At 49.4% G+C, this 12,275-nt stretch overlaps 1 protein-coding gene and 2 long non-coding RNA genes across 6 annotated transcripts; 2 read left to right on the top strand and 1 right to left on the bottom strand.

Moving 5' to 3' along the window:
- Window positions 1-676: 676 nt before the first annotated feature.
- Window positions 677-4,853, top strand: LOC148393052 (uncharacterized). Of its 4 annotated transcripts, none has more exons than XR_015860247.1 (5): window positions 677-1,436; window positions 1,539-2,272; window positions 2,371-2,444; window positions 2,564-2,795; window positions 2,899-4,853. It is a non-coding gene; the product is annotated as an uncharacterized LOC148393052 (long non-coding RNA). The 4 variants fall into 4 exon arrangements; XR_015860248.1 differs by having other exon boundaries at window positions 2,564-3,921; window positions 4,006-4,853; XR_015860249.1 differs by having other exon boundaries at window positions 2,564-3,928; window positions 4,006-4,853.
- Window positions 706-12,010, bottom strand: pcnx2 (pecanex 2). The gene is made up of 40 exons (XM_088384669.1): window positions 11,492-12,010; window positions 10,838-11,043; window positions 10,505-10,622; window positions 10,394-10,430; window positions 9,923-10,305; window positions 9,664-9,855; window positions 9,162-9,599; window positions 8,914-9,106; window positions 8,704-8,845; window positions 8,421-8,557; window positions 8,274-8,352; window positions 8,067-8,202; window positions 7,846-7,988; window positions 7,608-7,761; window positions 7,514-7,546; window positions 7,275-7,446; window positions 7,080-7,190; window positions 6,875-6,966; window positions 6,701-6,810; window positions 6,529-6,637; window positions 6,355-6,447; window positions 6,139-6,289; window positions 5,684-5,825; window positions 5,429-5,606; window positions 5,196-5,304; window positions 4,994-5,123; window positions 4,566-4,624; window positions 4,245-4,460; window positions 3,916-4,169; window positions 3,614-3,847; window positions 3,428-3,531; window positions 3,162-3,306; window positions 2,815-3,045; window positions 2,575-2,732; window positions 2,382-2,498; window positions 2,107-2,288; window positions 1,718-1,884; window positions 1,570-1,644; window positions 1,280-1,456; window positions 706-1,126 (listed from the first exon to the last, which is right to left on the bottom strand). Exons 1-40 carry the CDS (start codon window positions 11,642-11,644, stop codon window positions 971-973), a joined length of 6,216 nt encoding a protein of 2,071 aa, XP_088240795.1. The 5' UTR covers window positions 11,645-12,010; the 3' UTR covers window positions 706-970.
- Window positions 4,936-9,796, top strand: LOC148393051 (uncharacterized). Its single transcript, XR_015860250.1, has 4 exons — window positions 4,936-5,332; window positions 5,415-5,667; window positions 7,614-8,198; window positions 8,941-9,796. It is a non-coding gene; the product is annotated as an uncharacterized LOC148393051 (long non-coding RNA).
- Window positions 12,011-12,275: the final 265 nt, after the last annotated feature.

Here is a 12,275-nt window from a genome sequence, read left to right as displayed (position 1 = left end):
ACACGTAAAGATTTTGTAAAGAGACCATAATGTCTAATGTTGGTTGATGACAGACAAATAAGAGCTATTATGTCAGAACTGAAATTGTAACTTTTGTCGCCCGCAAACAAAAAAAGTTCACTTTTATGATTCTGTTGGTTTCTCTTAAAAATGGGGCTTATTTCTCATTTCTCTGAGAGGCCTTGCGATGAGTCTCGCCTGCTGTATGAAAGCTGTGGTCCGGTTCTCGGTCTCTGTTTACACGGAAAACCACTCACCATCTTTGCGTTATGACAAAAGGCCAATCTGTTGTAACTGCCCTTGAATATCTTGTCATTTGCATAGTGCTGCTAGAGAGTGTAACAACTTACAATAAATACTTATTAGAGTTTTTTTCACAAATGTCATGGTGTCTTTATTGGGGTTAAACTGGGAAATTATTAAAATTGTGTAACGCTAGCTAGATTTATTTATTTACGGGGTGTGTAGGTGAGCTTCTTATTTTTATACCCATGCATTCATTGTTAGTTATTGTACAATGTTTTTTCTATCCATTTTTCTACTCAAATGTAATCTGTGTTTTTTGAATAATTAAGAATTATGTTGTTAAAAAAAGCAATGCAAGGACATACAAAAAAAGTCAACAACAAAAATCAGAGAATTCAAAATAAAATTTGAAGCAATACTAACATTTTTTGTCAAAACGAGAAAAGTCACAATGTTCAAGAAGAATGCCGTTAATTGTCCGTCATTACCAAGTCTCACCGTGCCAAATTTGAGACTTTTTACAAATCTGCGATCTCTAGACATTATAAAACAGAAAGACTTTAGTTAAAAACACATTAGTTTTTATTTTGTTACCAGTATCCATGACATTCAGAGAACAAAGTGAGAACACATGCTGAGTGATGTGGAGGTAAGTCTGTCCGTGTGCATTTCGGTGGCTCTCGTCACCGACGTAATACAGTCCTCTCTGTAAGTGTGACCGTTCTCACGCAGGCTTTTGGTCCGTCGCATCAGGAGCTGTCGTGGGAGTGTCTTTCGAGGGGGTCTTGTCCAATCCGTGGCTGACGCTCTGGTCATGTGACTGCTCAACGGAGGCATTGGGAACGGTCTCGTCGATGCTCTCGTACGGCTCCGATGTCCACTGTTGAAAGGTATGGAATAGACAATAATGAAACGCCAAGCTAATGAGTTTAGCTTAGCAAAAAAAGATATACCTTAGCAAAGGAGCACTACTTTTGTCTAAATGAAATTCCTAAGCACCCTTCAACATAGTATCTTGGCACCAAGCACGTACCTGTGTGGCCCTGCTGGCGGATCGGTGCGAGGGTCCCATGGCGATGTTGACACTGGACGACGATTGCGTGTCGGTGGTGTTGCCCCCCTCGGCGGCCGACAGTCCCGAGATCACCAGTCCGCTGGAGAAACTGCGCTTGCCGAACAGCAGACTCAAGGTGGACGAAGACGACGACACCTGATGAGAAATATGCACAACGTTGTGGTGCCGCTGAAATGTATGTACTGGAATTTGTAATGGCGCCGTTCCGTGTTTACAGAGTGCTGATGCAAAGTGTAGCGAGCCTGTACCTGACTGGAACGCTGCTGATTCGGTGCCGCCTGGACCTGCGAGCCGATCCCGCCGTTTCCCGAGAGACGAGGAACCTGAGGAAAATGCGCTTTGTCGGCCAAAAAGCTAAATCTAACCGTCAGTCATCGGTGTCGTGTGTGTGTTAACCTGGGAGAAGATGGATGCTATGGAAGTGTTGAAAGACAGCTGGCTGTTGGAAAGACGCTGGACCAAGCCGTGGTTGGAGGCCGAGTCCACGATGGGTCCCGATTGGCTACTGACCGGCGGCCGCTGGGTCTGAGGCTGGACCGACCTACTGCGGTATTCCCTCCTGGCTGCAACAACACAACAAGACACATTGTAACAAAAAAGAAAAAAATCCCAGAAGGCTGAAAGAATTAAAGGTAAACTCTTCCGAGGTTTTACTAGCTATACTTTTTTCTGTTAAAAAAATATAGAGACTTTAAATGTTAATCTTAGAAGTGAATCAATTACTGTTGAAACTTTAGTTATGTTTGACCATGGTTCTGTACTAAGTCCCCTGTCTTTTGTTCTACCTGAGCTGTGGTGCCGGTGGCTTCGCGTGGTCCGGGGAGCTCTCTGCTGATAACCACTCAGGCTATTGGAGGTGACCGACGACGGCCGGTTGTGGCTCAGAGATGAGGATCTACCGGTGCCGCAGTCGCCGTCATCCATGTTGACGCCGCTGTTGCAACTGTTCAGGTTGTCCTTCCGCACTCTGTCGCCATATGTGACAGGTACCAAACGAATTTAAAGACTGGCAGGTTTTTGGGTAACCCCATTCTTTGTTTGAGTTGAAGTTCTGTCAAACCTGAGCCATTTGGAGCACAACCAGGAACGAATCGCGTCCAAGCTGGAAGCCCCTCCTCCAATGGTACGTAGCGTACGGTGCGTTCCCGCGTACGATGTCGTCAACGGTGACACATACCTAGATTGACGGCACAAAACTACCCACGTTAAAACCCTGAACCTCTCGGTTCTCCACGGCTTTAGGCGACACATACATGGGGTAGCCGAGCGGCTGGTCGCACGACGAGTTGACCATGTTCCTCAGCGCCTGCTTAGAGTTCTGGATGCTGCCACGCTCTGGATTGCGGTTCCGTAAGAAGATCAATTCTTGCTGCTGGCCAGCCCACAAGCCTCGCACGCACTCCTTGTTGATCTGCCAAGAGAATTTCAGAAGTAGTGCAGGAGCACACAGAAAGCATACAAACGGACATCCCATGTAAGCAATCTATGGTTACCTTGATAACTTTGAAGCTGAGGTGCCGCTTGTAGAGCATGATGATCTTGTACTCGTCCGTGCCATCGTCCACCATGTGGCGCAGCGTCAGCAGCGTATCACGACTGGACAGAACCGCCTTGCGCCAGGCCGGGTCGCTCTCGTGGCAAATCACCAGACTACTGCGGTAGTTGGTGATGGCCTCGTACAAGATGGACGACTCCTCTGTCTCCTCCAGACACGTGAAGTGATCCTGGGAGGAGGAGAAGCAGAAGACTGACTGACTACAACACGACCGGATGGTTTTAACCAAGATTGTCTTGAAGGATGTGTCGCAATGCATTGTGTGTAACGGCAGTTTTTCAGTACCTGATGGAGCTTCAGGCTCATTCTGACGGCGGGGGCCACCACCTTCTGCAGGAGGTCAAGATCAGCGAACACCCACTCATCCTTGGTAGCAATGCGGAAGTCGCCTTTGAACAGTGTGTTGAAACCATACAAGAAGGATTCCAAGCTTGATGGGGTAGGAAAAAACGAAAAAAAGAGCTAGTGGAACTTCTGGTGCTCCTAATGCCCCCTTGTGGTGCAGCTTTCTCCATGATCAATTCATCTAATGGGCTCAAAAGAGATTTTACCTGTTGGACATGTTATGCGATGCTGTTCCGAGTGATCGTCTTCCCAGGACTGACAGAGCGTAGGAGAGAGTCACCAGAGGGGAATCTTCATCGCTGTCGACAGGCTGGACAGACAAACAAAAAGAGTTGCTTCCACAATCCGAATGGAACCAATCCAAACAGCATTTGGTTTTCGGTCTTCCGTACCGTCTCCATCTTGCCAGCGCAGTACTGGATCCACTCCAGGTAGACGTTGCAGAAGCTGGCCCGTGTCACCCCCTGCAGGCAGTGCACGTAGTCCTCATCTATCTTGACGCTAAACACCTGAGGGTCTCGCTCGATGTGGTGCCACTTGGTGTAGGACTGCAGCGCCTCATGGATGGCTTCGTCCTTGAGCCAGGTGGTCAGCTTTGGGGAGTGCAGCAGGTAGTAAATAACACTCTGGGAAGAGGAAGAGATGGATGAGTGGGAGATTTCCTGAAGATGAATCTTCTTGTTTGGACAAGTACCTTCAGGTAGTAGGTGATTAGCAACTTGCGGAGGTCGTAGACCTGCAGCATTGTGGCGGCGTTGTTCTCACTGATGCTGTAACCCTCCAGCAGGTACTTGGTGGCCGTCACCTCCCACGCCAGCCAGCGCAGGTTAAAGGCGGCGTTGCACGACAGCATGTGGGGCAGGTGGCCCGGCTCGCAGCAGCAACAGGCGTCATCCTCCTCCACGCCCTCCGTGATGGCCTCCACCTCCCGCTGCTGGCAGTATGTTCCTACAAAAAACAAATAACCACTTGTTTCACTGGCCCTGTCTCAGGGCATCCCAACATTGCAAAGGAACTCCATACCTCTGAACTCCAGCCCTCGTAGCTGGAAGGTAACCAGCCCGTTGCCGATCTCGATGAGGTGCACCAGGGCGTTGAGGTAGTCCGAGGCCAGGATGAAACAGTCCCCGGCGCTGTAGTTGCCCCAGCGGCCCAGCATGAGATCGCCGCAGAGTGAGTGCTGCAGGGAACGCGTCAAATACTCGTAGAAGATGGAGTTGAGGTTGTTGTCATCGCAGCCTGGTGGAAGATGGTCGGGAAAAGAGCACAACCGGCGAGAAGAGAAATTCAGAACCACTGGATGGAGCGCTTTGACAAAATTGTAAATAGTTGCCGAGAACTCACCTGTCTCTTTATCAACTTGAGACACCAAGCAGCTGTTGGAGTTGTCAATGCGCTTTGTGCTGCGGGCGACAATTTTGTGTTTTTACTACTCACATCTCAGGTGACATAACTGTAAAGGTACATTTATTTTTCCATTGCCAAATATTGAATAAAAATATCATTGGTGTTGTCACACCGCCCAAACGGTTGCAGCTTTAAGATATTTTATATATTTTATATATAATAAAAAAAAAAAAAAAGTCCTTTGGTGATCGGAGGCCCCATTCAACCCCTTACACTGAGTGCCAAGCAGGGAAGAAATGGGTACCATTTTTAAAGTCTCCGGTATGACCCGGCCGGGGTTTGAACCCCCGACCTCCCATTCTCAGGGCGGGCACTCTCCTCTTAGGCCACTGAGCTGGTAATTCTGTCTTTCGCATTTGCCTTACTTATAGTTTCTCTCCCAGAACTTGATGGGTCGTGGATATGAAGAGATGAAGATGGCGCTGCCCAGGAAAGGGGCCAGCGGGGTGTAGAAGACGGTGGTGATAAGCGTCTGCAGAAGCAACATGGCCGAGTCTGATCGCACGGCAGTCAAGAACCAACTTTTGGATCTCGCGGTGAGCTAGCGCATATATAGAATAAGGATACGAGGCACGGCGAAGGGTTGGGCGAAGGCGTGGAACGCGCTGCCCCAGGCGATCTGCCAGGGGGCGATGTAGACCATGATGAAGTGAAGCTTCAGCAGCAGCTCACGCATCTGGAATCAAAACAAGACACTGCATTAGGTACAGCTGACAAGCAAACTGAAACAGTCACATATTAATGATTGTTTCAAATGATTTTATTTGGTTTTATTTGTGCTTCCAGGTGTGAGCGCTCACCTTGTGGAAGAGGATAGACATGAGGAAAAAGTCAAGCAGGAAGCTCTCGGAGGCCCGCGGGCAGTCAAAGTGGAAGAAGAGCAGCGTGAAGAGCAAGGTGACGAACTGGAAGCTGGGGTCGCAGAAGGACGAGCGCAGGAGCTTCATCCCGGCCACGATGGTCAGAAGAACGTCGCAGCTGCAGCAGGATGAGAGAAAAAGAAAATGCATCACGGAAGCGCCCCCGCTGGCGGGGGAAGGTAAGGCACGTCTTACTGGATGCCCAGCCTCTTGCGGTGGCTCAGGGCAAAGCCGTCGTTGGTGAGCGCGCTCAGGATGATGGCGGGGTACACCACGTACTTCTCCAGGCACAGCAGGCACACGTACAGACGCTCGAACCACATTAGCACTGCGTCCTCTTTCACGCACACACCACAAAAATATGATGGAATGACTACAGCTAAGAATTTAGAGTAAAAAAGAAAATATTATGCGATGAGCTAAGAAACTTTAATTTGAGAAATTGTTTTTAATTTTAAGTAATAAATATAATATTCTATTGATTTATTAAAGTAAAAAGGAAGAGAGAATGTTAATAAGTAATAAAAGAAAATCAAATTTAAAAATCAAATGACATTTTATGATTTTAATTCAACAAAAACATTCGGTTTTTTTATAAATATAGATAAATAAGCATTTGGAAGTTTTTAATTTGAAATGAATTGTCTGACCTCTGGGCTCAAACTGGTGGTACTCTTTGGTCTTGAGCAGCGGGTGTGAGATCCACAGCCAGGGGTGATGCTTCCTCAGCTGGGGGATCACGTAATGCGTCACCAAGCCCACCGTCCCCGCCAGCGCGTACAGCACGATGGTCACGAAGGGCTGAAACAAAAAAAAAAGACTTAATATGTATTAGCGGAGGCCGCCTAGCGCTTAGCTCGTCTCACCTTGAGCGACAGGAAGACGGTGCTGGCGGTGATGGCGAAGGTCAGGATGTAGGCCAGCGAGCACACGATCACATCTGACAGAAGAATCTCCTTCTGTGTGATTATTAATCTCATTTATGATTCAGATGTTGATAGACAATACTTAGCCATATCAAATCAAGTGTTGCTGCTCACCATCGAATTCTGAAGCTTCTTGGGCAGAGGGTCTTCGATGTCGGCGTCTTGGCCTTCGTCTTCCTCGCCCTCTGCCAACGTGGGCATGACTTTCGACTTGATCAGCGAGCTGAAATTAAAAAAGTGAGTGTTGAATATTTTTTTATTAATTAAATGACAAAAAAAGACTCACATCATAACGGAAGGGTCGCTGCTCTGCCGACTGAGATGGTAAGAAAAGACCACCAGAAGGCCGCAGAAACCGGAGAACAAGGCCGGAGTGTGCTGCTCGTCCCACGGCTCCTACGACAAACACGAAACGTTTTAAAGCCCCCCCTGGTGCTTTTGGCACATTGTCCGCATCTACCTTAAGAGCTCCGAAGCAGAAACCGTAGAGCAGAGACAGAGCAGCCAGACTGCGGAGGATACCATATACCGCTGAGATCAGACTCGTAGCCGCTGGAATGTCAACAAAAGAACCATTTCGGCACCGTCGAAACACAAATCTAAATCATGCACGATAGCAGCCCTCCAAAACGGGACACGAATGAATAGAATTTGTCTCGGCTGACCTGTTCCGCCGAAAAAGTGAATGTCAATCTGCTCCAGCAGGTAGATGGTGAAGGTGTTGACTTGCGGAAAAAGGCCCAGCAGGAATGTGATGGGGAAGCAGTGAGTAAAACCTGATATCAAAAGCCATCAAAAAAACGTTTCCATCAGAAGATAAATGGCTTGAGGCTCAAGCGCACGTCCAGCTCCGCCCGTACCCACGAGCAGATTCCTCGCAAAGCGCAGTGCGTCACGGCACACGATGGTGACGCCGTACAATGTAGACACGGGGAGGTCCTTCCTCCGCAGGAGCTGCTCCAGCGTCCAGATGAGCGAGCAGAAGATGCAGAAGTAGGCCGCGCGGCTGTAGGCCACCAGCTGGTTGTGACCCTGTTCAAAAGTACATGCAAATACTACGTCGATAATCCAAGAAATGATTCCCAAGATAAATGCTCACGTGTGTTGGTGAAGCCGCATCTGGTTGAACACTCTGCAAAGCAAGAAAAAAACAACTTGAGTACAAATTCTGTTTGGTGTTCTGCTTTGTTTACCTTCAGTAAGGAGTACTGGCAGCTAGCAATGACCAGACAAAACTGGAAGACCCAGAAGTCTTTAAAGCAGCCGTCGTTGAGCAGCACAAAGCCCAGGAAGGAAACCAGGAAAGCCATGAAAACCGCCACCAGGTTCTCCAGAACATCTTGGTTCCTACGCAGACCGAAACCCTTCAGATTATGAAGTTACCAGCTAGGTATAGTTTTAGATTGGGATTTTCCCATGAGCACCACTTACCTGTCCAGAAGAGCCAGCAAGGTGAGTCGGTCGTATAAAATATCCACCCACTTTCCTGGAAACAACTTGAGCTTGTAGTAAATTTTCCTGGTGGGCTTCTCCTCCGTGGTGGTCTCTGAGGAATCATCTAAAGAGTCTTCCTCCTGAGCAAGATGTTGCATAGTTGAATGAACAAAATGGCATTTTATACTGGTTTTAACTTTTTTTTTTTTTATGCCCACCTGGAAGATCTCAGGGTGCGTCCTTCGGGGACGAAGTCGGTGCGAAGGAATGATCCGTCGTTGGAAAGGACAGTCAGCGTGCCCCCCCGCCATACTGTCCTGGCACTCCGAGTTGGACGAAGTGGACAGCAGGTCACTGAACACACACACACGCGACAGTTTTGGCATTATTGCGTAGATGCCAAACATAAAAAATTGTCTTCATACCACATGTTGCCAGTGATCAGCTCGGCTCCCAGCGGCAAGTTGAGGGCTCGCTCCGCGTACAGTTTTCGTGGCCTGTCTCCTGGGTAAACAAACGCATGACTTAGAATTTAAAAAAAGAAAAAAATCTTTAAATCTGAGATGGCTCACGGTGCACAGTGTGGAAGGTATACGCGTCCTCTTTGTTCGTCGCCTCCGGCCGACAGATGACCTGCAGCATGGAGCTTTCTGACTGGGACGTTTGGGAAGGCAGTGAGTCATAGTCGGGATCTTTTTCCGTCTGCGGACTGGAGATGCAAGTTTGTGATGCTCAAAGGCGTTCTTTATTTCTTGAATCAACTTGCTGATTAATCAGCTACTGAAATTTAATCCTGCCCATCAAAAAAAATCCAAATTGGTGTTGCCCTCGTGTATAAAAGGTATTTGTTGGTACCTGTCTGGTGAGACGATGGGAATGTGTATGGGCAGAACAGACTTGTCAGGAGCCAGACTGGTGGGAGGGATGGGTCGCTCCGCTTTGCTATGCGTTTTGGTTTCTTTGGGATCATCTGCTCCGGAAGATGCGTTGACATTCTCTGCGGTGCATTGTGTTGGTTAGAAAAATCCATGAAGGGCTCAAGACAGATAAGATACAATAACAAACCCGCGTGTTGATTTTCTGTCTCCACAGAGGTTCCCACTTGCTGCCGGGGGTCCCGATCTTCTTCTTCCTTGGCGCTCGCTCGGGCACTGAGCGACTCCAACAGGGAGACGAACTCCAAGAAGTTGGATTCGTTCGGAATCTGGCCCTCTTTTGCCTCCAGGTCGGATTTGGAGGTGGTCATGGTGGTCTGGTTCTGAGACAAAAGAAGTTAGAGCAAGAAGAAGAGACACCGAGGTGACTTGACATACTGTGTTTTGGGAGCGGTCGGAAAGCAGCACAGCATCTTTCCCGCTGTCCATGCTCAGCCCGCGTAAGTGTATCCGTCCGCCAGGACCGAGTCGGCCCAACGCAGGCGGAAGACGCAGGAAACCTTGAGGGTCCGCGCTGGAAACGGGAGGGTCTGTGTCATCAGGATGAAAGTGGGAATGGACGTCCACACCGGACGAGGTGGTGTCGTTGGTGTGCGGCGGGCTTGGCGGGTCCTGCTCGCCACCAGGATGCACGATGTCCCCGCACGAGTAGAACTCTTCGCTTCGGCTCGCCATCCGTCCCGGGGTGGGCTCTTCCTTTAATGAGTCCGCTTCATTTTCCTCTTGCGCTTCTTCCTCCTGCTTGTCGTCTTCAGGCAAGTCGAAAGTGATGACGGGGATCTTGATGTGACACTCGCCGCCAGCATCCTTTTGGACCTGACACACATTCCAGCGCCGCCATTCGAATAACTGATGCTCAACCCGCCGCCATCGATCTTACCTGCGCATTCTCCAGCAGGCTCTGCTTGACGTTCTCCTCCAGCTGGGCAGCGGTACGAGGGTCGCAGCTCATGGTGATGACAATCTTGACCGCGTCGGCGTGATGAGGAGGAGGCGAAGTCGATGGGGCGGAACTGTCGGTGAGAACCACTTCGATTTCATCGGAGCAATACGTCTCCTCGCCTGGCTCGTCCTGCCACAAGATACAAAGTAAGCCATCTGACCTCACAACACACATTGAAGGTGTGACATCACAGCACCTGTGACGCTGGGTCTGGCATGTCGATGAACTCGTGAGGGCACTCCCGAGCAGTCTCCAGCGAGTTATTGTTGGCATCCGACAGCTCCTTGTGGACCTCGTTCTCCTTCTCTACACGGTCGTCTTCATTTCCTTTGCAGGTAGGAACACCTTCAGATGTTTCCCCGCTTGCTTCCTCCTTCTCCTTGTTGGCTTTCTGCACATCAGGTGGCTCCATGTTGTCAATTACTTCCACAGATGGTGTCTTCTGTCTTTCACTTAGGGATGGGGACTTCTGAGGAGCATTCCCATCAGGGGGTTGCCCTGGGGATAGTTCCGGGCTTTGTTGCGGCGGGGCAGCCTCCCCTGTCTTCTCTTCTGTGCTGCATTGGGCATTGCAGGCCACTGCGTTTGTGGAAGAAAATCAGAAAAGTAGAAATGATATCATAATGAAGCATCTGTGAGAAATTTCCCTCCTCAAAATGGTCGTCACCTTCTTGCATCTTGGGCTCTTCTGATTTGGAACACTCCTGCATGGAGGAGAAACATGGCGTTGAAATTCACTTGCAAGTGTAAGGCTATCCACCGGGCGACTGCCACTCACCACCCCGATCAGTCCCGCGTCGGTTTCCGTCTGCTTGACTGTTACCTGGATCACCTGACTGGGACGCTTTTGAGCCAGCATCGTCATGCCAACACTGTCTGGGACGGTGCTGCTCTTCCTTATGGACAAAGGTGAGGCGCTGACTTAGATTGACTTTTTTTTATTGCTAATATTGTGCTGAGAATCCTTGAAAGTAAGAGGGAGGAATCTGAGCTCCGTTCTTATTCACTCGATCACAAATACACACATTTGATCTTAAAAAAAGGCAGTGGGAGTAAAAAATAGACACGAGGAAGTGACTAAAATAGTTTCTAAAGATCAGCTTCGAGTCACCTGATTTTGGCGGGCAAGCAGGCGTCGGAGGCAGCATTGCTCTTCTTGTCGGCGGCCCTGCTGAGGTCCGAGAGGCTGCTGCGGACCACCGCCTCGCCCTCGTCAAACAGCACGTGCAGTCGGTAGTTGGCCGTCTTGACCAGCACAAAGAAGATAGTGACGGAGGTGCAGTAGATGCTCAGGGCCATGGTGGTCGGAGGCAGGGCCTGCGGACACCAATTGTTGCAAAAGTTACTCGAAAAGTAACTTTGATACTTTGCTGATTACAGGAATTGGAAAGTTAGAAGATTACAAATAACTTTATTGTTTATGTTCACTATCAACAACCACCATTTTTAAATAATATCAGGCTAATCCCATGTTGACTCTCTCAGTCAGGTGTTTATTTCTTCTCTCAAGCATGCACCACCACAGATTGGGAATGCCAAAAGTATTGACATGGCTCAAACACAATGAGCATGCGTGCACAGTGAAGGCAGCAGTTGATGCTGTCACGCGCGGGAGCATCCATGCGCCGAGTAGCCGTGCGCACCGAGGAGGCAACACACTGCGACAATGCCGCCTTGCTTTTCTCACCAAGCACACAATGGAGGATGTTGGAAGGGTACGGTGCGCACCTCGCGCTAGCAAAAACAACAAAAGGCCCAAACTCACCAGATGCAATGACAACGGAAGCATGAGCAGGAAGATCCACAGATAGAGGTGGCAGGAGTTGTTGAATTTCTTCTGCTCCGGGTCATGGTACCAGCCCCCGGTCAGAGACGCCCAAACGCCCTGACGCAGGGTCTGAGCAACGTGGGAGCCCATCTCTGCCTCCCTCTCTTCCTCTTCCTCCTCGTCCTCCTCCTCCACCTCCTCCTCCCCGCTCAGGTCGGTTGGACGAATGGTGCTGATGATGCTGCTAGGCTAAAATAAAGAGACTGTCTCTCCCTCTCTCTCTCTTTCAGCGGGTGCTATGCGCCTCCATGTCGCCTCCGCGGCACGGCTCCTCCCTCATGGCCCGTGGGTCCGGCTAGCGGCGGTTCTGGCGTCTCCCATCCCGGCGTCAACGGGAGAATCATCTCCAGCGCCGCTGTCCTCATCCTGCTCGGCTCGCCTTCCTTACTCTCGCCCTCTCTGTCTCCTCTTCCTCGCTGGCTCGACAGATGCGCAGATTTGACCGCCTCCTCCCCCCTCAGTCTCTGCCTCCCTTCCCCTTCCCACCCATCCCTCCTCCTCTTCTCCTCTCGTATTATGTGATTCCCACCTTCACTATTCGGCACATAATAGCTTGCATTCACATGTCATGTTTAGTGCTATTAGCTTGTCTGTTTTTGTCTTATTAATTCACAAACTGTGGGGCGGGGGATTCAAAATACCTCACTGGACCATTTTTTTAATGAATTGTTATGATGATGCATTGTATGTTTTTACATGTAAATATATATATATGTTTTTT

Source organism: Syngnathus floridae, chromosome 9 (assembly GCF_059516105.1).
Source record: "Syngnathus floridae isolate MCC-2025c chromosome 9, RoL_Sflo_1.0, whole genome shotgun sequence".
NCBI classification, from domain to species: Eukaryota; Metazoa; Chordata; class Actinopteri; order Syngnathiformes; family Syngnathidae; genus Syngnathus; species Syngnathus floridae.
This window is presented reverse-complemented; position numbering and strand designations above follow the sequence as displayed.

Coding starts and splice junctions, on each gene's coding strand:
- pcnx2 (XM_088384669.1), bottom strand. CDS start 11,644: ATGGGCTCCCACGTTGCTCAGACCCTGCGTCAGGGCGTTTGGGCGTCT. Junction 9,856..9,922: donor TGCCAGACCCAGCGTCACAG/GTGCTGTGATGT, acceptor ATCTTGTGGCAG/GACGAGCCAGGCGAGGAGAC. Junction 3,046..3,161: donor TGAGCCTGAAGCTCCATCAG/GTACTGAAAAAC, acceptor TCCTCCTCCCAG/GATCACTTCACGTGTCTGGA.